The sequence below is a fragment of the Manihot esculenta genome, chromosome 12, assembly GCF_001659605.2.
Source record: "Manihot esculenta cultivar AM560-2 chromosome 12, M.esculenta_v8, whole genome shotgun sequence".
Taxonomy (NCBI): domain Eukaryota; kingdom Viridiplantae; phylum Streptophyta; class Magnoliopsida; order Malpighiales; family Euphorbiaceae; genus Manihot; species Manihot esculenta.
Window position 1 is genome coordinate 15,500,433 of NC_035172.2, and position 27,563 is coordinate 15,527,995.

Here is a 27,563-nt window from a genome sequence, read left to right on the forward strand (position 1 = left end):
CTCTTGAAGATCGAGAGGGAAGACGATCCAACTCGGAGATGGGGGAGATCTCGCTCCTTTGGTCTCCAAGTCACCAACTTCACTCTTTTTGCTCAAATATCTTCAAACCAAGATAAAACTTGTTAATACATGAAAGATTGAAGGAAAAACATTAAAAACGACCATGGGAGGGCATGGACTCACCGTTGGCCGAAATGGGGAGAAAGCTCGCCCATTTCGGCCATGGAGCCCTTTTATAGGGGCTGCCAGACCACCTTTCGGCAGCCTAAAGTGCCTCCAAAACTCATGCAAGTTTGGCGGTCGAACCTTTGCCTCTTTTGGAAGCCTAACTTGCCCCCCTAAACCACCCAATGTTCGGCGGCCGAACTTGAAAATGCCTCCATAGTCTATTTCATTCAAAACTCAATTCCTTTCTTACTTAAAACCATCAAATATATTAAAACATTTTATGAAAACATGATTTTGCCCTTTTAGAGGTTTTTGACACCCGAGATTCCACCGGACGGTAGGAATTCCGATACCGGAGTCTAGCCGGGTATTACAAGTCTCAGCCCACATACTGAAATGATCTACTGCCATGATTGCAAACTTTCTAGACCCTATTTCCTTTGGGAACGAGCCAAGGATATTTATCCCACACTAAAAAAAAGGCTAGGGGCTTCTATTTGCTGCTTGCATCTCTCCCGAAGTTCTTGAGATGTTTGCATGTACTTGACATCTTCGATATTTATGGACAAGTTATTTCGCATCTTGTATTATCATCAGCTAGTAATAACCTTATCTGAATGCTTTTTCGGTGATTATACGAGCTCCTTCATGGCTCCTACAATTACCTTCATGAATATTTTTTAAGATTTTCTGGCCTTCCTCCTTCGTAACACAACACAACCATGGCTGTATTGAGGATCTCCTGTACAACCAGCCATCAATTAGTGCATATTTAGAGAATTTTCTTATTAGTTGTTTGGCCGATAACTCATTGGCTGAAAGCTCATCTTATGTCAAAAATTTATACACAGGCGTCATCCATGATTCTCCCTCCTCTATGGAAAAAAAACTCTTCCACGTCCATTGCTAAAGTGTGTAGTTTCTCGAATTGAAAAAGGTTAAGTCAAGTGCTGTTCACCTGCCTCTGCCATTATAGCTAGAAAATTTGCCTCTTCATTGTCGCCTTTAGCCATCTGGCAAAGCACGCAACTGACCTGTTTGTAATACCCGGCTAGAGTCCGGCACCGAAATTCCTGTTGTTTGGTGGAATCCGGGGTGTCGGAATTCTATAAAAAGGTAGGATTTATGTTTTACTAAGTGGTGTGATGTGTGTTGATGTTTTAAGGTTAATGGAAGTGAGTTTTGAGTTGAAATAACCTAAGGCAGTTGAGCCAAGTTCGGCCGCCGAAGGTAAGTTCGGCCGCCGAAAGTGTTCGGCTTTCGAAGGTAAGTTCGGCCCCCGAACGTTGCATGGTCTTGCATGTGATTGGGCAGCCGAAGATGAGTTGGCCAGCTAGCTGAGTCATGGCTTTTGACAGAAGTTGGCCTCAGATTCTTGCCATGGAATAGGCCACGTCTCTCATGACTAATCTGCAAATAGTGAGCTGCTCATACAGAAGATTGAAGGTTGTTTTGTCAAAGGTTTTGAAAGTTTGAAACAAAAGCTAAAGGTTTTGAGAATTTAAGAGTTTGAGAAGAGTTGGTCCGTTTCCCTTGTTCAGAGTGTTCATCTTCTTGTATAGGAGGTAAGTGATGCTCTTGAACATGTTTTTATGTTTTCTGAAGATTTTATGGCAGGTGTGGAGAGAGATGCATGCTTAGGTTATTAATGATAGTTTTGATGAGTTATGCATGTATACATGTTTATGTGTTATGTTTGATTTGTTGTTTGGGGTTAGTAGATAGATTGGACCCCTGTGACCATATACTTGAGTATATGTATGTTGAGGAGGTGAAGTATGCATGTTTTGAGAAGTTAAAAGGAAGAAGGAGATGGTTTGCCGTTGAAGCTGAGTTCTGGATGAACTCAGGTTCGGCAGCCGAAGGTTCATTCGGCCGCCGAACCTCCTGCATGGTGGCTTAGTTGCCACAGCTTGCCCCCGAGTGTTTTTGCATTTTCGGCTCTGTTTGGGGGATTCGGCCGCCGAAGGTGCCGCCGAAGGTGCTTGAGTTTCGTCTCTGGAGAGGACATTCGGCCGCCGAACCTGCCGCCGAAAGTGTTCTGTCCAGCTTTTCTTTTGTATGTTTTGCATGAGCTTTAGAGTAAGATTAAGGGGATTCTTGGGTAGTTCATTTAAGGTAGTTTGGTCCCTCATTTAAGTCTTTATGTGTTTATACAGACCAGAGGAACCAGAGAGAGCAGCAGTGAGTACTGCTCCAGAGTTTACTGAACCTGCAGAGTCAGTCCAGAGCCAGAGGTGAGTGGAACTAAACTTAATGTTTTTAATGAAACAATGGAATGTTTTAGCATATCTCATGCATCATGATTATGCAAATAGGTTGACTGCATTAGTATTCACGAATATGTTGCATTGCATTGTTCATTGTTGGTGTGAGTAAATGCTGAATGATCCAATAGTCTCTGAGTTAAGACCAGGAGCCTTTGACTACGCCCTGGCAGGTATAGTAAAGACCAGGAGCCTTTGACTACGCCCTGGCAATGGTAAGTACAGAGGTGTTATACACATATACATATATGACAGGAAGACCAGGTGCTCGATTCTACGCCCTGGCACGGAAGTTACTGAGGCTATGTGGTGACAGGTTTACTCTTGATGTGGCTTGTCTGTGTTATGACGCATTCCATGAGATCATATTTTATGACTGATTTTATTATTCTACTCACTGGGCTATAGAGCTCATCCCACTCCCTTAATCCCAGTCTTGCAGGATTCAGTGTACAGTGTACAGAGGGAAAGTCCAGAAGAGGTCAGAAAGAGAAACGGAGACTTGTATTCGTTTAGAGTGGACATGTATTTTATCAGTTGTATATTGAGTTAGAGTTGTGCTTGCCTTAGTGGTTTATAATGTAAATCTGTTGTTATATACATGATCTGTATGTGAATATGTTTTTATAGCGTATGTGACAAACCAGGCTTAACAGGTATGAAATAACCCATCTAGAGCAAGCTCTAGTCAAGGGTACAGAGTACAGGGTACAGAGATAGTGCATGCACAGGTTAAGCCTTGGTTCAGAAAAGAATTTTTTATTTCTATTGAAAATGTATGATCATGTATGAGATTTACAGGTACACAGAGAGTATTACAGGCTTGCTACGGGTTCTGGCGGCCTTAAGCCGACCTGAATCCTAGCGCCGGTGACGGTCCATTTCAGGGTCGTTACAGATTGGTATCAGAGCCCTAGGTTCATATGATCGGACCTATAGAGAGAGTGTCGGGCTCATAGAGATTAGAGTTGGTCAAGCACAATAGGAATCATGTCCACTAGGATAGGATGTTGAGTCCTATCTGATTGCTGCTATGAGATGCCTATGCATGTGTTTTTATGATTAAGATATATGTGTTTATGTGCTGATATGCTATAGTATGTGTTGTTTTCAGAGTTAAGATGCGAGGAACTCGTCGATCAGCTCGATTGACTGGAGTCCCATCAGATAGTGAGGGAGTAGCTGCTCGTCCTCCTGCATTGCCAAGGGCAAGGTCACAAAGATCTAGCAGGGAAGGCATGTCAATAGACCCTAGAAGGTCTGTAGACGAGAGCAGAAGAGGGGTAGTTAGAGGAGGTAGATTAGAGGAAGAGAGGGAGGCTATGGAGACTGATCCGTCTATGGATGAAGGTATGGGAGAATCCGAGGGAGGTGTTCAGGCCTCAGGTTATGGTTATCCATCCTTGTTTCAGGATCCAGAGTATCCGATGGAAGGTATGTCGGAATACTCACGTTTTGACCCATATCCTACATACATGCCATATATGCCATATCCTCACTATTACCCATCATATCCACCATATCCTACGTATCCATCTTCCCCTATACATCCGAGTGCAGCACACCCAGAAATAAATGAACCACCAGCACCTCCACCACCACAAACAGAACCAGTAGCCCCTGTTGCCCAAATTTTTCCATCTAGTTCATCGGGAAGTAAGGTAAAGATGACTGAGTACCTTAAATTGGATGCTCCTAAGTTCAATACAGGAGATGATCCATTTGAGTACCTGAGATTTGTGAAGATGATCACTGATGAGTTGGGTGCAGATGACAGTAGAGCCATAGAGATGGCAGGATTTACACTGAAGTGTAAGAAGACTCGGGAATGGTTTAAGAACTATATAGAGCCCAGAATGAACAGTATGTCGTGGGGAGAGTTCGCTAATGAGTTTGCAGGGTGGGCTTTTCCTGATAGTTCCAGGGAGATGAAGATAATTGAGTTTGAACAGTTGAGACAAACAGATGAGATGACTGTTGATGAGTTCACAGATAAGTTCCTAGATCTGCTTCAGTACGTGGGTCAGGCCTATGATACTGATCAGAAGAAGGCGAGGAGATATACCATGAGACTTCACCCTAGGTATTCTTCTTTGATCCTTCCAGCAGAAAAGGAGAGTTTTCACTCTATAATAGATGCAGCCAGAAAGATGGAAGCTAGTGCTAATATTCAGAAACAGTCAAAGGCACAGGCTTCGGGTCCTAAGGCCCCCAGTTCAGGTGCTACAGGCAGTAAGAGATGGGATAGAGCTAGAGGAACAAGGAAAGGGTTCTGGAGTAAAGTTAAGTCAGGTCTGGGAATGGGTAGTGGCTCAAGCTCTGGCACAACTGTTCCAGCATGTAGGAGATGTGGGAGACCACACAGAGGAACTTGTCAGTTGGGATCTACAGCTTGTTTTAGATGCGGACAGGAAGGGCATATTGCTCGAGAGTGTCCTCAGGTGACTTTTGTGGCACCTTCCCAGCAGATGAGTTCAGGCAGTGTAGCACAGCCAGTAGGGCAGCCAGTGGCTTCAGCTATACCTCAGGGTAGTGGTAGAGGTAGAGGGAGAGGGGCAGCCTCTACTTCAGCAGCAGGTTCCCGAGGTGGAAATCCTGTAGCCCCAGCACAGATTTTCACTATGACTCAGGAGGAGGCTAACATGTGGAACACAGTGGTGTCAGGTAATCTCATCATTGGGTGTTCTGATGTGTATGCTTTGATGGACCCCGGTGCTTCTCATTCCTTTATTGCTTCGAGAGCCATAGAGAGATTGGGTTTGATCAGTTCTGAGTTAGAGTATCCTCTCTGGGTCAGTGGCCCTAGATGTGACCCATCAGTGGCAGTGTCGGTCTGTCGTTTCAGTCCAGTATTCATTGAGGGTAGATGCCTTCCAGCTGACCTTGTGGTTCTAGACTTGACAGATTTTGATGTCATTCTAGGGATGGATTGGCTATCTGCATATAGTGCTACTTTGGACTGTAGAGAGAAGATAGTGAGTCTCAGAGACCAGGATGGGTCAGAGTGTGTCTTCAGAGGAGACATGAGAGGTACACCCAGAGGTATGATTTCAGCCCTTCAGGCTCGTCGTTTGCTTAGGAGGGGTTGTCAGGGGTTTCTAGCTCATGTGAGAGAGCTAGACAGTCAGGTTAGGGAACCAGCTACAGTACCAGTGGTCCGAGAGTTTCTCGATGTTTTTCCAGACGAACTTCCAGGACTACCACCTGGTAGGGAGATAGAGTTTGAAATAGAATTGCTGCCTGATACCAGACCTATCTCTATTCCTCCCTACAGGATGGCGCCAGCAGAGTTAAAAGAGTTAAAAGAGCAGTTACAGGACTTGGTAGATAAGGGTTTCATCCGCCCTAGTACCTCACCTTGGGGTGCTCCAGTACTTTTTGTCAGAAAGAAGGATGGATCCCTCAGACTTTGTATTGACTACAGACAGTTAAACAAGGTCACTACCAAGAATAGGTATCCTCTACCTCGGATTGATGATCTGTTTGACCAGCTAGCTGGAGCAGGTTGTTTTTCTAAAATAGATCTGAGATCCGGATATCATCAGTTGAGAGTCAGAGAGGCAGATGTGCCTAAGACAGCATTCAGAACCAGATATGGGCACTATGAGTTCTTAGTGATGCCGTTCGGGTTGACTAATGCCCCTGCAGCATTCATGGATCTCATGAATAGAGTTTTCAGCGAGTTTCTGGATCACTTTGTGATTGTTTTTATTGATGACATCTTAGTGTATTCCAAAAATGCAGAAGAGCATGCCCATCATCTGCGGATAATTCTGCAGACACTGAGAGAGCATGGTCTGTATGCCAAGTTCTCGAAGTGTGAGTTTTGGTTGAGGAGCATTTCTTTCTTGGGACATGTGATATCAGCAGATGGGATTGAGGTAGACCCCAGGAAGATAGAGGCTGTAGCTAACTGGCCCAGACCTACTACAGTGACTGAGATTAAAAGTTTTCTGGGACTGGCAGGTTACTACAGGAGGTTCGTACAGGATTTCTCAAAGATAGCAGCTCCTATGACCAAACTGACTCAGAAGAACCAGAAGTTTATCTGGTCAAACCAGTGTGAAGAGAGCTTTGAGGAGCTCAAGAGGAGATTGACTACAGCACCAGTGCTAGCTCTGCCTGTTAGTGACAAGGAGTTCACAGTGTTCTGTGATGCGTCTCGAGTGGGATTGGGTTGTGTTCTGATGCAGCAGGATAGGGTGATTGCTTATGCTTCTAGACAGTTAAAGAAGCACGAGTTAAATTACCCCACCCATGACCTTGAGATGGCAGCAGTGATCTTTGCACTCAAGATGTGGAGGCATTACTTCTACGGGGTGAAATGCGAGATCTTCACTGATCATAAAAGTTTACAGTATATCTTGAGCCAAAGGGAGCTGAATTTGAGGCAGAGAAGATGGGTAGAATTGCTTAGTGATTATGATTGTAAGATCCAGTATCATCCGGGTAAGGCGAATGTTGTGGCAGACGCCTTAAGTCGGAAGTCACTAGGCAGTTTATCTCATATAGCAGTAGAGCGGAGACCAGTAGTGATGGAGCTTTACAAGCTCATCGAGGAGGGGTTACAGCTAGAGTTGTCTGGTACAGGTGCGTTGATAGCACAGATGAGAGTGACACCAGTGTTTCTGGAGCAGATAGCACAGAGACAACACGAGGACCCTGAGTTAATGAAAATTGCCAGGACTGTTCAGTCAGGCAACAGTGCAGAGTTCAGATTTGACAACAAAGGGATCCTTCGTTTTGGAAGTCGACTTTGTGTACCAAATAATAGCAGTCTGAAGGAAGACATTATGAGGGAAGCTCATAATGCAAGGTATAGTGTGCACCCAGGAGCCACCAAGATGTATCGAGACCTAAAGAGAGTGTATTGGTGGCCAGCCATGAAAAAGGGAGTGGCGCAGTTTGTGACAGCCTGTGAGACTTGTCAGAGAGTGAAGTTAGAACATCAGAAGCCGGCTGGAATGCTTAACCCACTGCCGATTCCAGAATGGAAATGGGAAAACATAGCTATGGATTTTGTAGTGGGCTTACCAGCAACGTCCAACAGGATAGACTCGATATGGGTGATTGTGGACAGACTCACGAAATCTGCTCATTTCATTCCAGTTAGGAGTAACTATTCTGTGGATAAGTTAGCACAGGTGTATCTGGATGAGATAGTGAGATTGCATGGAGTCCCAGTGTCTATAGTTTCAGACAGAGGACCTCAGTTTACCTCCAGATTCTGGCGAAGTTTGCAGAGTGCTATGGGCACGAGATTAGATTTTAGTACTGCTTTCCACCCACAGACTGATGGACAGTCAGAGAGGACCATCCAGACCATAGAGGACATGCTCAGAATGTGTGTGTTAGACTTTGGCGGTTCTTGGAGGCAGCATCTACCTTTGGTAGAGTTTGCCTACAATAACAGTCATCATGCTAGCATTGGGATGGCTCCTTATGAAGCATTATATGGGAGGAAATGCAGATCCCCTGTTTGCTGGGAAGAAGTAGGAGAGAAAGTTCTTGCAGGGCCAGAGTTGATAGAAATTACCAGTAAAACAGTGCCAGTGATCAGGGAGAGAATCAGAATAGCACAGAGTAGACAGAAAAGCTACGCAGATGTTCGCAGGAAACTATTAGAGTTTCAGGAGGGAGATTGGGTATTACTAAAAGTGTCTCCAATGAAAGGAGTGGTTCGTTTTGGGAAGAAGGGTAAATTAGCTCCACGATACATTGGACCCTTTGAGATTTTACAGAGGATCGGAAATGTCTCATATAAGCTTGATTTACCTACTTCTATGGAGAGGATTCACCCGGTGTTTCATGTTTCTATGCTACGGAAATTTGTGTCAGATCCGGATCAGGTTATTAGTGAGCCTGAAGTGGAGATTCTAGGGGATCTCACTTATGTAGAGCAGCCAGTACGGATTCTGGACACACAGATCAGACAGCTAAGGAACAAGGAGATTCCGATGGTGAAAGTGTTGTGGAACCACCATAACCTAGAAGAGTGCACGTGGGAGACGCGGGAGTCTATGCTCCAGCAGTATCCACATCTGTTTTGAGGTTCGTTTCCTCCTTTTTTTTTTATTGTTGTTTGTTTTAGGAACATCCGAGGACGAATGTTCTTAAGGGGGGGGAGAATGTAATACCCGGCTAGAGTCCGGCACCGGAATTCCTGTTGTTTGGTGGAATTCGGGGTGTCGGAATTCTATAAAAAGGTAGGATTTATGTTTTACTAAGTGGTGTGATGTGTGTTGATGTTTTAAGGTTAATGGAAGTGAGTTTTGAGTTGAAATAACCTAAGGCAGTTGAGCCAAGTTCGGCCGCCAAAGGTAAGTTCAGCCGCCGAAAGTGTTCGGCTTTCGAAGGTAAGTTCGGCCCCCGAACGTTACATGGTCTTGCATGTGATTGGGCAGCCGAAGATGAGTTGGCCAGCTAGCTGAGTCATGGCTTTTGACAGATGTTGGCCTCAGATTCTTGCCATGGAATAGGCCACGTCTCTCATGACTAATCTGCAAATAGTGAGCTGCTCATACAGAAGATTGAAGGTTGTTTTGTCAAAGGTTTTGAAAGTTTGAAACAAAAGCTAAAGGTTTTGAGAATTTGAGAGTTTGAGAAGAGTTGGTCCGTTTTCCTTGTTCAGAGTGTTCATCTTCTTGTATAGGAGGTAAGTGATGCTCTTGAACATGTTTTTATGTTTTCTGAAGATTTTATGGCAGGTGTGGAGAGAGATGCATGCTTAGGTTATTAATGATAGTTTTGATGAGTTATGCATGTATACATGTTTATGTGTTATGTTTGATTTGTTGTTTGGGGTTAGTAGATAGATTGGACCCCTGTGACCATATACTTGAGTATATGTATGTTGAGGAGGTGACGTATGCATGTTTTGAGAAGTTAAAAGGAAGAAGGAGATGGTTTGCCGTTGAAGCTGAGTTCTGGATGAACTCAGGTTCGGCAGCCGAAGGTTCATTCGGCCGCCGAACCTCCTGCATGGTGGCTTGGTTGCCACAGCTTGCCCCCGAGTGTTTTTGCATGTTCGGCTCTGTTTGGGGGATTCGGCCGCCGAAGGTGCCGCCGAAGGTGCTTGAGTTTCGTCTCTGGAGAGGACATTCGGCCGCCGAACCTGCCGCCGAAAGTGTTCTGTCCAGCTTTTCTTTTGTATGTTTTGCATGAGCTTTAGAGTAAGATTAAGGGGATTCTTGGGTAGTTCATTTAAGGTAGTTTGGTCCCTCATTTAAGTCTTTATGTGTTTATACAGACCAGAGGAACCAGAGAGAGCAGCAGTGAGTACTGCTCCAGAGTTTACTGAACCTGCAGAGTCAGTCCAGAGCCAGAGGTGAGTGGAACTAAACTTAATGCTTTTAATGAAACAATGGAATGTTTTAGCATATCTCATGCATCATGATTATGCAAATAGGTTGACTGCATTAGTATTCACGAATATGTTGCATTGCATTGTTCATTGTTGGTGTGAGTAAATGCTGAATGATCCAATAGTCTCTGAGTTAAGACCAGGAGCCTTTGACTATGCCCTGGCAGGTATAGTAAAGACCAGGAGCCTTTGACTACGCCCTGGCAATGGTAAGTACAGAGGTGTTATACACATATACATATATGACAGGAAGACCAGGTGCTCGATTCTACGCCCTGGCACGGAAGTTACTGAGGCTATGTGGTGACAGGTTTACTCTTGATGTGGCTTGTCTGTGTTATGACGCATTCCATGAGATCATATTTTATGACTGATTTTATTATTCTACTCACTGGGCTATAGAGCTCATCCCACTCCCTTAATCCCAGTCTTGCAGGATTCAGTGTACAGTGTACAGAGGGAAAGTCCAGAAGAGGTCAGAAAGAGAAACGGAGACTTGTATTCGTTTAGAGTGGACATGTATTTTATCAGTTGTATATTGAGTTAGAGTTGTGCTTGCCTTAGTGGTTTGTAATGTAAATCTGTTGTTATATACATGATCTGTATGTGAATATGTTTTTATAGCGTATGTGACAAACCAGGCTTAACAGGTATGAAATAACCCATCTAGAGCAAGCTCTAGTCAAGGGTACAGAGTACAGGGTACAGAGATAGTGCAAGCACAGGTTAAGCCTTGGTTCAGAAAAGAATTTTTTATTTCTATTGAAAATGTATGATCATGTATGAGATTTACAGGTACACAGAGAGTATTACAGGCTTGCTACGGGTTCTGGCGGCCTTAAGCCGACCTGAATCCTAGCGCCGGTGACGGTCCATTTCAGGGTCGTTACACTGTCCGACTTTGATCCTCTCCATTAAGGATCAAACCTTTTTCTCGTATTTGACAAGATTCGGTTCTCGGACTTTAAATTGTCCCTTGCACTGATTAATAACCAATTGTGAGTCCTTAAAAATAGTATATTTTTGTATACCTAATTACTTGATGATTCTCAAGATCATTATTACAGTCTCGTATTCAGCTATATTATTGGTAGTGTTGAAAGTGAGCTTTACCGCATATTGAAGCTTGACACCGGTTTGAGAATGTAACAGGATCCCGATTCTAGAACCCCCAACCCTGCAAGCTCTATTTGCCCAAATCTTCCACTTTTCCATGTTTGATTCAGAGGAATCTGAAGGCTCTAATGGCAGAGTCATTTATGCGATAAAATCGGCTACTACTTGGGCTTTCATGGCCTTTCTTGGAATGTACTTGATATTAAAGGCCGAAAATATTATCGCCCAGGTGGAGAGTTGCCCTAATAGCTCTGACATGTGTAGAACCTTTGTAGAGGGTAATATGTTCTAATTTCTATGATGTGTGACTCGAAATATGGGCGCAACTTTGTGGCTAACATTAGGACTACAAACGTAAACTTTTTTAGAGGAGGATAATTTAGCTCTACTTCAAGACTTGGCTGGCATAATATACTGAACTTTATTTCCCATTGTCCTCAAGAATGAGTATCGAGCAAACTGTTTCATGTGTTACAGATAGGCATAGGAAAAAAACTTGGTCTTCGACAGGCGAGCTTAGCAATGGAGGAGATGATAAAAAGGTTTTCAGACTTTCAAATGCTTCTACATATTCTTCCCCTCACACAAAATTATCTTTTCATTTTAAGGCTTGAAGAATGGGAGACACCTTCTGGCTGAGTATGATATGAACCGGCCCAGGGCAGTGACTTGCCCATTCAATCTCTGTACTTCATTAATGATTTTAGATACTTTATGTTTTGGATGGCGCTGATCTTCTCAACGTTTGCTTCTATGCCTCTTTCTGAGATTATATACCCCAAGAACTTCCTAGTTTTTACTCCGAATGTACACTTTTCAGGGTTCAGCTTCATACCTGCCTTGTCCAGTACGTTAAAGACTTTATGGAAGTCTTCTAGATGGTCTTCCAAGGATCGACTCTTTACTACCATATCATCCACGTACACTTCGACTGTTGACCCTACCATATCCTTAAAAATATCTGACACTAGTCTTTGGTAAGTCGCCCCGCATCCTTTAATCCAAAGAACATCACCTTGTAGTAGAAAACTTCTTGATCTGTTATGAATGCAGTCTTTTCTACATCCTTGTTGTCTATCATGATTTGGTGGTAACCTAAAATGATATCAAGGAAAGAAATTACTGCGTGATCCAGTGTTGAGTCTACTAACCTGTTGATAGATGACAATAGATAATGATCTTTCGGATATGCTTTATTCAGGTCAGTAAAATCCATGCATATTCTCTATTTCCTATTAGCTTTCTTCACTAGGACCGCATTGGCGAGCCATGTGAGATATTGGACTTCCTTTATTAACCCTATACTCAAAAGCTTGTCAACCTTTTCTTTGATCACTTGCCGCCTCTCCGGGATGAACCTTTTTTTCTTTTATTAGACTAACTTGACAACTTTATCAATAGATAGCTTATAGGTGATGAAAGCCGAGTCCACCCTTATTATATCTTTTGGAGACCAAGTAAAAGTGGTTACTTGATTCTTTAGCAGCTCTATTAAACCCGGACCTCCTCTATCGGGTTTGCTGACTATGGCTTTATGTGAGATTCCACTTTCTCTAACAAGTCGAATAATAATACTGTAGCAATTTTGAACTGGGTGACCGAGTATCACATTTTATGCAAATGAAATATCTATCACTGCAAACTCTACGTACAACTCTCGCCTATATTTTTTGTCACTCAATACTAGGGGAGATTAATGATGTCCGGCACTACCACGGTCTTAACTCCTAATCTAAACACATGAGTTTAGTTTCAATTTAATGGAATAATATAAAGGTCTGACGGGATTGTCACTGAGTCAAATTCAAAAATTGGGTGCTTAATTTGAATTTAGCTCTATGGAAATTCAACTTAATTATTTATTCAATTTTATTATTTGCACAACTTTTGAATCTAGTCTCATATAATAATACACTGTGATATTAATTTTTTGTAGATATATTGACTAAACAAGGGATAGATAAACCTTCAAATTTTGTTGCTTTGTTTTTTCAAATCTTATATGGATTTAGATAATTGTAAGTTATTTTTTAGGTTTCATCATCATTGTTTTGTAAGTATTTAAAATGTCTATTATGGTTGTGTGCTTCATTTTTATTTTTTATTTTTAGATAATATTGTTGAATATTTTTTTTTTCATATTTTGATTTTTATAAAAATTTCAATTTGGGTATGGTTTAAAGAATTAAGAGCAAAAACTTCAATAAATATTTATAGATTTCATTTTGTTAAGAGTAGCCAAGGGCTATTTTTGAGGTTGAAGCAATTTTGATTTAAGATTTAGAGGGACTAGAATTGACCCCCAAGGTTCTCCTAATTCCACTTACGTTTTCGCATTATTTCAATTTTATTTTCATTGATTTCAACTGTTAGAATTTTTTTTTTTTTTTTACTTTTTTTTTTTAAAAAAAATTCTTTAAATCGAAAATTCAATGTCAATTTTGATTAATTTAGTTTAGACGGATTTTAAATTTGAATCAATCATATCAATAATTATTTCATTACTTTATATGATGAAAAATATTTAAAAATTTTACAATATTTAACTTTTATTTTTAAATCATACATGAAAATAAATTTCAAAATTCTCTCAAGCAATGTACTATTAAATAAACAAATAAATAAATTTTAATAGAAATCAAATACACTCTTTGGTCTCTTTTTTTTATTATTATTATTATGTAATGCATAATCAAAGGCTTAACCAGCGGAAGCATAAAGCTTCTGCAATGAACGATAACGATACCGATGAGGAAAAGAATGATTTGAAAAACCAATTTGTTTTCAATATCAATAAGGACTTGATAATTGATCCTCGTCATATTCACGTTCGTAAGCTAATCGCTGAAGGGCCTTATTCTCTCGTCTATGCTGGAGAGTATGCATTTTTTTTTTTTTATGATTTTATTTTTCTCATTAATCGAATTATTATTATTATTTTCAGAATTATTTTTTGATATTCAATATCTGAATTTTATTAGAAAGCAAAATCTTGATGGGATTAAATCATTTTTATGTGTTATTATGTCTAAGGTAATACATATTACAATTAATGTAATAAGAATTTAGGAATTTTTTGTTTTGGAATTATAGATTCATTGAAGAAATGATATTTGCGAGATAGGGTTAATAGAATTTTGATTTCTATTATCTTATGTGTTTTCACATTCTAATATATTATCTTGTGTGAAGGAGGAAGAAAAGAAAGAAAGAAAGAAAAGGAAATTCCAATTTATTTCGCTTTGCTATGTATTTCTACTTTTTCTTATTTTTTATTCAGAAAAAGAACAGCTGATCTTTATGATCTGTATTGTGTAATAATAAAAAATTGATCTAATTTACAGAAAAAGTAAAAAATATAAAATCAAGAAAATTTATATATGTTTTTGTATGATATCCAAAATAAACTAAATAATTACAATTTAATCGTATAGAATTTTGATAAGTACACTTATTCAATATTTATTTATTTTAAATTTTCTTGAAAAAATTTGTAGTTCTTATATTAATCCTCTATTAAGAAACTGATATCTTCAAATTACAAATTTGATATTTTTGAAATATGTTTGTAGATATCAATCCAGACATGTTGCCATGAAGATAATACAACCAATGAAAGTGTCAGACGTAATTTTTGAGCATAAGGTGAAATTTCAAAGGGAGGTTATGCTGCAATCCAAGTTGAACCATGAAAATATTGTGAAGGTATTTCATTGTATTAGCTCTTATACTTTCATGACTAGGAATTACTACCCATTTAGATTCTTTTATGTTAGCTTGTTTGTGTATTTCTTTTTTTTTTTTTTTAACAAGGAAAAAAATATTTCTTTAATCTAGAAAACTTAGCATAGCAACATAACTAAACTTTCTCCCAATAAAAAGAAAAGCAGCCCACAGCTAACATTGGGATGTTAGTGAAAAACCTGCAAAACCTAAAAAATACAAAGTAAAACAAGCATCCAAGGATTCAAAAATAACCTAAGAAGATCCATATCAATGTAGGAGAAGGCATAATTCAAAGCTTTTATTCAAGTTGACACCCTGTGGAGAATTAGAGCACACTGAGATTCCATGGAGATGTCTTTATCTTCAAAAACTTTCTCATTTCTTACTAGCCATAAAGACCACAAGATAGCATAAGCAAGACTAATTCAAAATCCAGACCAAAGCTTCCCATGAGCTAAAGATTTTTATTCATCATAAATGCTTGTTATTTATTTTGTATAATGTTTAGAGCTTTTCAATTTAGAGATACATTGTGATAAATAATTTTCCTAGACTTAACTAAGATTTATTTTGCAAAAATAGTTAATTGGTGCCTCTGTGGAACCAACAATGTTCTTAGTTACTGAACTTATGAGAGGCGATACACTCCAAAAGCATTTGTTGAGCACCCGCCCAAAGCCTTTAGATCTGAAACTTTGTATAAGCTTTGCACTTGATATTTCTCGAGCTATGGAGTACTTGCATGAAAATGGCATCATCCATCGAGACTTGAAGCCTAGTAAGTTAATTTCTTTTATTTTCCTAGTAGTTTCCATTCATTTTATTAAGTAAATTCACTTTAATTTTCAGGCAATTTACTCCTCACAGATGATAAAAAACGAGTTAAAGTGTCTGACTTTGGGCTAGCTAAAGAGGAAATAACAAATGAAATGACTTGTGAAGCTGGCACTTACAAGTGGATGGCTCCTGAGGTTTTTTTCATACTTTCAAGTTTGAATTTCATAAATCATTTCACATTTATAATTCTGTCACCTTTGAAAATTAGATATTCAGCAAAGCAGCCCTGCAAATTGGAATGAAGAAACATTATGACCATAAGGTGGATGTGTATAGTTTCTCAATTGTTCTTTGGGAGCTGCTCACCAATAAAGCTCCATTCAAGGGAAGGGACAACATGATTGTGGCCTATGCTGCTGCAGCCAATGTATGTTGTCTAAATTTTCCTCAAGATAAAATGACAAATATTAAAGGAGAATTACTATTAGATCTCTAAATTTTTAAGAAATTCATAAGTTTATCCCTATTTCAAAATCACTCTATTAAAAGATCCCTGTATTTTTTAAATTAAAATCTTTGGTTCTTCTGTCAAAAAAATTGTTGGTCATCTTATTTTAGTTTTAGTCAGAGAGACTAAATAGCATGAGTGTTTAAAATTATAAAGACTAAATAATATAAATATTCAATGGAAACTAAGAATTTTAATAGGAGGACTAAATAGCTCTATCTTACAGAATTTGGAAAAGTTTTAATTGAGTGACCATGAAATATCCATGAATTGGTAAATTTTTTAAAATTTAGGGACTTAATAGTAATTTATCCAACTATTAAACACCATTAATTACTTTTTTTTTCTTCTTTGCCATGCATTTTCCCCCAAAAAAGTATATTATATGATCAAGATTTTAATGATTCTTTTACATTCAGAATGAAAGACCTAGCTTGGAGAATATTCCAGCTGAATTAGCCACTCTCTTGAAGTCCTGTTGGTCAGAAGACCCAGCTCTCCGACCAGAATTCCTGGAAATCACAAAATATTTAAAAGACTTTCTCTATAGCACTTGGCCTGCAGAGATGAAAGCTCCCGAAGTAATGGAGATTGAAGATGTCGAAAACAAAAAGGGAGAAGATTACAGGGGCAGTGGTCGTGTGAAAAAGAAATCTGATAAGAGAGCCAAGAAGAATAAGAGCTCTTCTCTTAATTTCCGCGTATGTTTTGAAAACTGCTTCTCTGAATAATCTTATGGAATGGCAAAGTCTTTGATTGTAAAGGTTTAGAAATTAACAATTTTCAAATCATCAATGAAATGCGTTTTTGTACATTACCAAATGTTTTATCCTAATTTGTGTTTAGACATCTCGACAATAAATAGCTTGTCAACTACCACTACTACATTTAGATTTTATGCAATAGATTTATAAAATTATTTTCTTAATACTATTAAAATAACATTTTCACAATAATTTAAAATTATTATAAAAAAATCTAAAATTAATTGTTCTGTATATTTTTTGTATTATTTTTTATTTATTAAATAATTATTGACTATATCGTAAAAATTATCCTTTGAAAAAAAGAAAATGTAGGCTTATTAATGTAAATTTAAAAGAGTTCTACCACAAATTTAGTTAACATGTAATTCATTATAGGCGTATATAATTATGTGCATGTAAGACACTAAGTGCTAAAGACGGGTCTGATTCCCATCATCACTTCATTTCCAAACTCTATCTCTCTAGCAGGTGGTAAACCTGGCAGCTTGTCTGGGAGAACATCTAAGAACTCTTTGACTGCGGGCACTGAAGCTGGTTTCCCTGATCTGACAACTATGCTCCCTAACACGAGCAAGAAACCCCTGACAACCTTTTCTGAACAGCTCATGAGCCTGTAGGGCTGATATCAAACCTCTAGGTATCTCTACTCTGTCCCCTCAAAAGACTACCTTGATCCATCCTAATATCTGAACATGACTACTTTGTCTCTGCTATCCAAGGCAGTACTATGAGCAGATAGCCAATCCACCCCTAGAATGACATCAGACTCAGTTAAATCTAGAACCATGAGGTCGGCTGGAAGGCATCTACTCTCAACATACTCTGAACTATACTGGCAGACTGACTCTGCCACTGATGGATCACACTTGGGTCCATTGACCCAAAGAGGACACTTTAATCCCAGAAGCTATCAAACCCAAACTCTCTACGGCTCTCTAAGCAGCGAGGAAAGAGAAACATCAGGGTTCATAAAAGCATACACATCAAAACATAAGGGAGTGAAAATTACCTATCACCACCATGTCTGACGCGTCAGCCTCCTGCTGAGTCATAGTGAAGATCTGTGCTGGAGCTGATGGACCTTCACTTGGGGAACCTACTGAAGAAGAAGCTATCCCTCTCCCTCTGCCTCTGCCCCGCGCTATGGCTGGAGCTCCTAGTTGAGCCACTCTACTTGAAGCTGTCTGCTGAGACTGTGTCACCAAGGTCGCAGTGGGACACTCACGTGCCATGTGTCCCTCCTGTTCGCACCTAAAACATGCCGTTGTCCCCACCAGACAGACTCCCTTGTGCGGCCTACCGCACCTCGTACATCTGGAGTCGTCCAAACCAGAGCTCGAACCATCATCTATTCCCAGACCAGACTTTATCCGGTTCCAGAACTTGTTCTTCTTCGATCTTTTGAGACCTCTGCCTCCCTCCTTACTCTTTGTGACAGCCTCGCTCAGAGGGGAGAGATTAACATCACTTGTCCCCGGGATTTTGGTACTCGAAGACTGTGCCACGTACTGCTTAACTGTCCCTTGGATAATGGCACTAGCCTCCATCTTCCGAGCCATATCCACTATAGCATGGAAACTCTCCCTGTCTGCTGATTGTATCAAGGAGGAATACTTGGAATGGAGCCTCATGGTATACCTCCTAGCCTTCTTCTGGTCTGTATCAAACACTTGTCCTGCAAATGGCAACAGCTCCAGAAACTTATCTGTAAACTCATCCACACTCATCTCTTCCGTCTACCTCAACTGTTCAAACTCAATCATCTTAAGCTCCCTTGAACTGTCTGGAAAAGCCCATCCTGCAAACTCATTGGCAAACTGCTCCCAGGATAAGCTTTCCAACCTTGGGTCCACATAGTTTTTGAACCATTCCCTTGCCTTCTTGCATTTCAATGTGAACCCTGCCATCTGAATGGCTCTACCGTCACTTGCTCCCAACTCATCAGTTATCATCTTTACCGTTCTGAGATACTCAAAAGGGTCATCGCCTGTTTCAAACTTGGGAGCATCCAACTTTAGGAAATCGGTCATCTTTACCTTACCCCCAACTGATGAGCTAGGTCTGGGTGTTTGGACATCAAGGACTATTGGTTCTGATGGTGGTGGAGGTGCAACATTCCCTGGGTTAGGGTTTGCTGGACCTGGGTAAAATGATGAGGGTGAAAACATGGGGTACTGTGAATACTGTGGGTAAAAGGGAGGATACGGCATGAAGGTAGGGTATGGGTGGTAACTGGAGTAATCCAATGTACTCCCCATCGGATACCCTGGGCCCTGAGGATAGGGTTGGTACTGGGATGGGTGAACAAAACTCGAGGCCTGAACACCTCCTTGAGACACTTCCATACCCTCTACTGACATACTCATGTCCAGACTACTATCTCTTCTCTGATCCTCCTCTGCTGATTCCCTCACATCATCTGACATTCTGCCCAGAACTGATCTCCTCCTGCTTGCATCAAAAGACCTCCTAGGGTCCCTTGATATTCCTTCTCTACTTGTCCTACAAGATCTTGCCCTTTGCAGAACAGGGGGATGGGCATCCATGCCCTCATTCTCTGGTGGAGCGCCAGTCAATCTAGCAGATCGACGAGTTCCTCTCATCCTGCTATCTGAAAGCACAATGCATACATTTAAACATAACATCACATGATCCATGTGGGAACACATGAATCCCCATCACATACATATCATATCATTAATGCACATGCATCTCATCATGGCATTTCACGTCATCATACAAGACAGGACTCTACATCCTATTCTAGTGGACATGATTTTTCCTATTGTGCTTGCCCTTCTATAACCTCTATGAGCCCGACACACTATAGGTCTGACCATATGAACCTAGGGCTCTAATACCAATCTGTAACGACCCGAAAACCAGACCGTTACCGGTGCTAGGATCCAGATCGACTTCAGGTCGCCGGGACCCGTAGCAAGCCTAACATACCTCATGTACAGCTGGTATAATCCCATACATGATCAAACATGGCATAAAACCTTAACTTTTCACATCTACCAAGCTTGACCTGAACATGCATAAAAGCTGAAAACATAAAACCCCCTTACTGGAGCCCTCATCAAATGCTCCAGTTGGGTCCACATATCATACGTCAAGCTTGGTTCATCATATCTCATTTTAAACATAGATAAAGATCATGTATACCAGGGACAAACTATAAACATTAGGGCTAAATACAATACTAAACCTCAATACATTAGTTTACAATACATCTCTTTTACATCATTACATAATTTTACATTACATCATGTCCACTACTATACTATTACATAACATAACCAAAGCCATAACCTGCTGACCTCCTGAACTATCTCTGACCCTGCAAGCCTGGGGTTAGGGGAGAAGGGTGAGCTATAAAGCCCAGTGAGCAGAACGATAATAAAATCATTTAAACATACGCTTTCATGAAATGCATCACAACACAAACAAATCACATCAAGGATGAATTTGTCATCAATAGCCCTCTACCTATCATAACATGTCCAACTGTGCCAGGGGCGATAAGGCTACGCTTGGTCTCCTCTTATATAGCTCATATCATAACATGTCCAACTATGCCAGGGGCGATTAGGCCACGCCTGGTCTTTTCTTACTTATAACATATTGCCAGGGGCGATTAGGCCACACCTGGTCTTTCTATCTCATGTCACACCATGTCATATCATATCATATCGTACTGCGGGCTAGAAGATCATTCAATATTCATCCACATCATTTTCATCGTATTATGCAATGCATCATATTCGTGAATTCTAATGCAAACAACCTATTACATAACATGGCATTCATGATACATGAACATGCTTAAAACATTTAATTTACTTTAAACACAAAGTTCAATCCTACTCACCTCTGGTTAGCTCTGAACTAACTCTGTAGTAGCTAACACTGCTGACCACCTCGGTTCCTCAGGTCCGATCCTACACAGGTGGACTCAAATGAGGGACCAAACAACTCTAACATAACACTAAACATCTCCCCTAAAACCTCTCTAAAACACCTCAAAACATGCATGCAAAACAGGCAAAGGAAGGCTGGACAGGGCACCTTCGGCGGCACATTCGGTGGCCGAATGCTCCCACAGATCCGAAAGTTAGGCACTTTCGGCGGCAGGTTCGGCGGCTGAAAGTCTCCTCCAGAGATGAAAGCCAAGCACTTTCGACGGCACCTTCGGTGGCCGAAAGTCCTTTCCAGAGCCGAAAGTCCTTTCCAGAGCCGAAAGTCCATTTTCGGGGGCAAGGTTTGGCGGCCAAAGATTGCGTCCACAGGCAGGTTCGGAAGCCGAAACCACTTTCGGCGGCCGAACCTGGGTTCCCCAGCAAGGCAGAACCCGTTTTCGCCTTATGCAAGCCGCCTCCAAAACCTTCTTCACTCACATCCAACACTTTCAAAACATGCACAACTCACACAACAAGCATATAGGGGTCTCAAGCTAGCCTAAACCCCCAACAAACATCACATAAACATGCATTAACATACTTTTATCATAAAGGGTATCAAAACCCTTAACATGCACATCCATACTTCCCATGCATTCCTAACCCATAACCCTTCATAAAACTCACTTAAAACATCACAAAAGATAAGGATCTACACTTACCTCTTGAAGATTGAGGGTTGGTGCGACCCAAGCTTGAAGGTATGGAGAGTCCAAGCTCCAAAAGTCTCCAAACTCTCAAAACCTTGATCAAAGCTTAAAACTCTTCAAAGCAAAGATAAAACTCATGAAAAACTTGAGGGATCTGAAGAAAAAGCATAAAAACAACCAAAGGAGAACATGAACTCACCTATGCCCGAAAAGAGAGAGAAAACTCGCCCATTTTTCGGACACGGGGCCTTTTATAGGTGGCCTGCTAAACCTCCTTCGGCAGCCAAAGCTGCTGCCAAAACTTCACCACGTTCGGCGGCCGAACCTAGGGTTCGGCGGCCGAAAGGAAGCCACCTTCGGCAGCCTAACGTGCCTCCTAAACTATCCCATGTTCGGCGGCGAACTTGACTTTCGGCGGCCGAACTTGGTTTACTTCACTCAAAGCCTTCGGAAGCCTAAAGCACTCCCGAAACAGCCCCATGTTCGGCGGCCGAACTTGACTTTCGGTGGCCGAACCTGACAAATGCCTCCTTGGTCTTTTCTTTTCAAAACTCATTTTCTTTTGCATTAAAACTATAAAATCATATAAAAACATTTTAGAAACACATTTTACCCCTCTAGAAGACTCTAGCATCTTCAGAAATTCCAAGTGCCAACGGAGCTTGCGCCGGAAGGTAGGGATTCCGATGCCGGAATCTAGCCGAGTATTACAACATTAATTCGTGCATAACAATTGAATGTTCATTGCAGGTAATTTGGGAGCCGTATACTGATGCCCTGATTCAATCGCTAGCCGAATATTGTCGCCAAGGACGAGTAATTTGGAGGGCTGTTGTCCCACTAATCTACTTTCATATTGTAGAATGGCGTCAGCCGGATCGGGTCATGCAACAGTTTGGTATGCAGCAGCATATTCCTGCTAAACCTCAAGAGTCTGCTGCACTCCATGATGTTGATTTGCGGAAGAGCGACACAAATTGGGCAGAAGTGCACTCTCACTAGATTGCGGCTGGAACACCTGAGATAGAAGAATAATAACTGGCCCGCCAGCAACAGAGCAACTCCATTTCCATTCAGAGTATATGGAGTGGTACCGTAGGGTGTCCAGACGCTGCATTTCGGTTAAGGGAGCGGCAATGGGAACAGGGGTAAATAATTATTGATATTTTTATGTCATTTTTCACAATAATAACAGCGTATTCTAAATAATATAATTGCCTATTTGTTGTGCAGGAGGATGGTATGGAGCACATGTACGCTATTGCTAACAACCCTACCACTAGTAGCATAACAGCTATGTGTGACCTCATACAGTTTGTTTCTTTCTGTATGATGGAGGAGAGGCGGCAAATACAATTGCCAACTCCACATCCAGCACCTGTTGCACCGCCTAGCATGGATGACCTAGATGACCCGCCTATCCCAGATTCCTTTTCACGTGCTAGTAGGGGGAGAACTCGTGGACATGGTAGGGGCCGTAGAAGGGATCACACCCAAGCAGAACAAGGTGATAGGGATGTGCATCCAGTGCCTCCCCTTATACAATATCATCAGGCCCAAGGATTACACAAAGATGCTCCAAGCTCATCTATTGTGCCACCAAGCTCATCTCAAATGCCCTCCATGTCTTATCCTTCACATAGTCAGTACATGGGTTGGACGCTTGGACCACATACAATGCCTTCATTTAGTCCCGGTGCGTATGGTGTACCATATACACCAATAGAATCAGTGTTTCCAGCATTTGCTTCAGAGCCTGCGCCTGAGTCTTCAACTTCGAGGCAGTTTTACATGGCAGGCGAAAGTACAAAGAATATGTTTGCAGGATATAACGCTGGATTAGGATATGGCCAGACTGGTGTCGGTCATTTTGGTCAGTCCGATCCTTCTGGTGCTGTGGTGCAAAATCCAGATGTCATTACGCCGACACAGGATGATGTGGATTCTCAATAGTTCTTAGCACCGGGGCCATGGCGAGGTCGCTTGTGGGCTCCACATGAGAGGAGGCATCGAGGGTGTGGCATTGGTTGATCATCACTGACTGTGAGTTTTGAATATGTATATTAATAGTGTTATAAGTCAATTCCTTTAATTTTAATTAAATATATTTTTTCCCCTCTTTTGGGAATTTAGTTGAGCATAATCTAATATATTGATTGATTGTTATTATTCACTATACCATTCTGGGCAACACAGGTTGTAATTACACATGATAGGTTCTTCTCGGGCACTTGAGATAGCTGCTTATTAGTTTATTCCACATGTGAAATTGGTGCATGCGTGTAATTATTTCCTTTGATTCCATTATGCTTTATGGTAGGTTTTTGTTTACATTTATCTAAATTACCTAGTTCGCAGTTGAACTAGAACTATGTTTTTATTTCCTTATTTATGATCTCATATTACATTTTGAATTGATTAATTTATGATCTCATATTACATTTTGAATTGATTAATTTATTGTGTCTAAGTATTAACATTGGTGAGGATCGTTAGAACAAAACACCTTCTAACATGTGTAACATGTGTTGACTCCTTGATTTGTTGTTCCTCTATAGGTTCATGGTGATTATTCAACAGATGATATTGGTATGAAGTTGGAAATGACTACTGATAATGGAATGGGTTAGGAAAAGACTGATTTTGTCTTGTAATTTTAATATTTAGCAGAGCTGAGTGGTTTTTTTAAATATTGAATTGATTATGCAATTTTTCCATGTGAATAACGTTAGTAAGTTGTAACCTTATGCTTTGGTATTATTTTGTTATGCTTTATGTGATAATGCTTTTACTTGAATGGTTGGATTTCATCAACCGAATAGACAGTTTCATTTTATTGTTGTTGTTAAGTTATGATTTGTTTTTCCTTCTATTTTAGCATTAAAGGACTAATTATTGAGATTTCACAATTTTATTTTATAATTTCTTTTTTATTTTTTTTAAATAAACTTTATACTACTAGCTTAGGGAGCATGACTCATAACTTAATAATTAAATGAAATGGAGCCTATGAATGAGTTGGAGAGGTAAGCACATGCAATTTGGAAAACTTAGAATTTAATTAATGATGTATTCAAATATTTCTAATTTCTTTTAATTCAAATTTCATATTATTCAATTTATCAAAGGAAAAACGAAGGAAATATTAAATCAATGCGAGAACTAGGTGGAAATGTTTTGCACCACTCCAAACTATAAGGAGTAATTCTTATGTTACACAACAAAATAACTTAAAAATTAATTGAATTATTTACAATATTTATCTACTTGATTCTCCACCCATACAAGTTTTCTTATTATGTTCCACCCTGCCACATATGGAACAATGAACCCTGGACGTTTCTTTTATTTTGTTTGACCTCTAGTCCATCTCATTACGTATTCTAGAAGACCTTGGCAGTCTCTTCTTTCTTATTCTAGAAATGTCAGGCACGAGAGGAAGTCCATCTGCTGCAAGCCAATAGTCAGGATATCCAAGAGGATGAAACGTGTACGCGTAACGTTGGATAGTACGATCCAATTTATAATAGTCAGATACAAATTGTTCGTAGTCAATTGAATGTGACATGCATGTAGCAATAGCATGGGAACATGGTATCCTTAACTCCTAAAATTTGCCACATGTGCATGTTTGATCCATGAGTTTGACCACTTGCTTTTACTTGCCATTTGCAGTAATTATTTCGCAAACCATTGTTTGACTATTGAACAGTCTCACTTTATGTGCATTTGCTTTGATTGTGTTATCATGCAGTGTGTCAATACAATACTGACTAAAAACATAGCCTCTACTTTGTTGATCCAAAAATGTTGTCCTCCGCGTATCAAAGTAATGGACACACTGAAAAAATATTTTTTCAACCATTGCCGTAATTGGCAACGCTCGAAATCCTTTCATCATGCCATTTAGTGATTCTGCCATGTTTGTTGTCATCACACCATACCTCGGTCCACCATCGTGTGATCTCGTCCATTTCTCTAAATTTATCTTCATTGCCCAATCATATGATTCTGGGTGCACCTCCCGAATATTGTTCATTGCCTCGAAAAACTTTATTTTGTTGTTTTCATTTGCTGATATAAATGACAATTTCATCAAAGTAAAATTAGCACAAGTCAAAAGTAAATTTAAATTTAAAAAATTAGGCATACTTCGTATTGAAACATGAAACATACCTGCCTTGCGCAACGCTTCCTTTATTGCTGCATTTTTTAATGTCTTATTATAATTACTCAAAACATGTCTGATGCAGTAACGATAATGACCTGTTGGAGGTTGCCACCAATCTTTCTGTATCGCCTTCAGAATTCCAGCATGCCGATCTGAAATTACACACAAATCTTCTCGGTTGGTCACAAAGATCCTTAAGCAATCCATAAACCATGACCAATTATCACCGTCCTCCTTATCAACAATGGCAAAAGCTAATGGAAATAGTTGATTATTTCCATCGAGTGCGGTTGCACACAGTATACACCCCGTGTATTTTCCATATAAGAATGTCCCATCGATTGAGATAACAGGTCGACAATGTTTAAATCCCTCAATCGATTGCTTAAAAGCCCAAAACATACGGTCAAATACACGACACATAGGATTTAATCGTTCATTTATCTAATGCGGATTATCTTCAATCATGTATACTGTTTCTGGGTTAAAATGATGAAGAGCAGTCATGAATCTACACAAACGACTGTATGGTTCATCCCAACTCCCATAAAGCCTTGCAATTGCCTTCTGCTAAGCTTTCTATGTTTTCTGATAAGACGGCTCGTACTCAAATTTATCCCGCAGTTCAGCTTGTAGAGCAGCAATTTTTATGTCGGGTTGCTGTTCAATTAATGCAAAGATGAATGAACAAATGAAATTTTCATCCAATTGACTATGATTTTTTGTCACCTGAGGATTTGTACATGTGTGCGGTCTACTGTATCTCGTAATTTTCCATACATCCTCTCCTTCTTTCTTGGATGCTCGAAGCCTCCATGCACACCCACTGTCTTTGTCTTTACGCTTTATAGAATAAGTCTTCTCTCTTGTTTCATGATAACAAAATTGATGATGATGTCTTAAATGATATTCTTTTGCAGCCGTAGCTACTGCATCTTTCGAAGAAAATATCATCCCAACTAAAAACTTTTTAGAAGGATCCCAAAAGGAACGACCTTCTAGCCTATCATAAGGATCCACCCTCAGCAAATCGAAGTCTATTTCTGCGTATGGGGTAAGATGAACAACAGGCACAATAGGATTACGAAATTGTGTGTTGTAATATCGAGATTCACTGCCACTATCCTCATGACCATTATCATCCTCATCATCCTCAGTAGATATCCATGAATCATCGTCATCCTCATCCTCATCCTCGTCCTCGTTCTCATTCTGTACTGTACCAGATAAATTAATTGACGGCTCTGCAAGACTATCAGATAAGTAATAATCATCAACTACATTTTGCTCTTCACATGGTTCATCATTTGATCCCACAGCAGTTCCAGATGAACCAATATCAGCATCTTCATTTGTAGTATCAACACAATGAAGTATCTTAACATATATTTCTATACTAGGTATACCACCAATTTGATATAAGTAATTAAACATACTAGATACATCATTTTCACCCCATATCTCCATACATTCAAATTTTAAGGATCCATCCACAATTGTAGGTTTTCTAAAACTAATTGTTTCTATAAATTTATTATTCTCGGATAATCCAATTGCACGAGCAATTTTACAGTTGATTAGAACTTATCTGTTTACCCATTGGAATAATATTTGAAAAACCTCCATCATAATCGTAACCATTATAACTATTTATAATATTACCATCCCAATGAATATTAGCATATGCAGGAACTGCCATTTATCTAAAAAAAAAATAAATTAATAAATATTTTGATATCAATTTACTATATACATAAAAAAATAAAAATTTAGAATATAAAATTTTTAAAACTTACCTGTGTTCCTTTTTTTATAGTCGAATCAATAAGAGTAGGACAAGAAATTTTATAAAATTTGTAGAGGAAAATAAATAATTTATAGAATGCAATTTGTTGAGCTATAATGCAGATTTTGAGTAATTTATAGAGTAGTGGACGGGGTAATTTATAGAGAGATCGAAAAGGGACAGATTTTGAGTAATTTATAAAATAGTGGACAAGATAATATATAGAGAGATCAAAAAGGGGAGGTTAAAGTGATTTATAGAGTTGTGTGTGTTCTGGGATAATTTATAGAGGGAGTGGGGAG

The 27,563-nt window shown here is 39.9% G+C and overlaps 3 protein-coding genes across 3 annotated transcripts; 1 reads left to right on the plus strand and 2 right to left on the minus strand.

Annotated features, from left to right (window-relative positions):
- The first annotated feature begins 13,598 nt into the window (after nucleotides 1-13,598).
- Nucleotides 13,599-22,306, plus strand: LOC110607472 (serine/threonine/tyrosine-protein kinase HT1). Its single transcript, XM_021746593.1, has 7 exons — nucleotides 13,599-13,792; nucleotides 14,487-14,619; nucleotides 15,223-15,418; nucleotides 15,490-15,611; nucleotides 15,686-15,844; nucleotides 16,345-16,626; nucleotides 22,055-22,306. The coding sequence occupies exons 1-7, from the start codon at nucleotides 13,599-13,601 to the stop codon at nucleotides 22,304-22,306; spliced, it is 1,338 nt and encodes a 445-aa protein (XP_021602285.1).
- Nucleotides 22,307-24,665: 2,359 nt separating this feature from the next.
- On the minus strand, nucleotides 24,666-25,898 carry LOC110607473. The gene is made up of 3 exons (XM_021746594.1): nucleotides 25,481-25,898; nucleotides 24,996-25,378; nucleotides 24,666-24,911 (listed from the first exon to the last, which is right to left on the minus strand). Exons 1-3 carry the CDS (start codon nucleotides 25,896-25,898, stop codon nucleotides 24,666-24,668), a joined length of 1,047 nt encoding a protein of 348 aa, XP_021602286.1.
- A 156-nt stretch (nucleotides 25,899-26,054) lies between these two features.
- LOC110607474 lies at nucleotides 26,055-27,174 on the minus strand. Its single transcript, XM_021746595.1, has 2 exons — nucleotides 27,096-27,174; nucleotides 26,055-26,998 (listed from the first exon to the last, which is right to left on the minus strand). Exons 1-2 carry the CDS (start codon nucleotides 27,172-27,174, stop codon nucleotides 26,055-26,057), a joined length of 1,023 nt encoding a protein of 340 aa, XP_021602287.1.
- Between the last annotated feature and the right edge of the window lie 389 nt (nucleotides 27,175-27,563).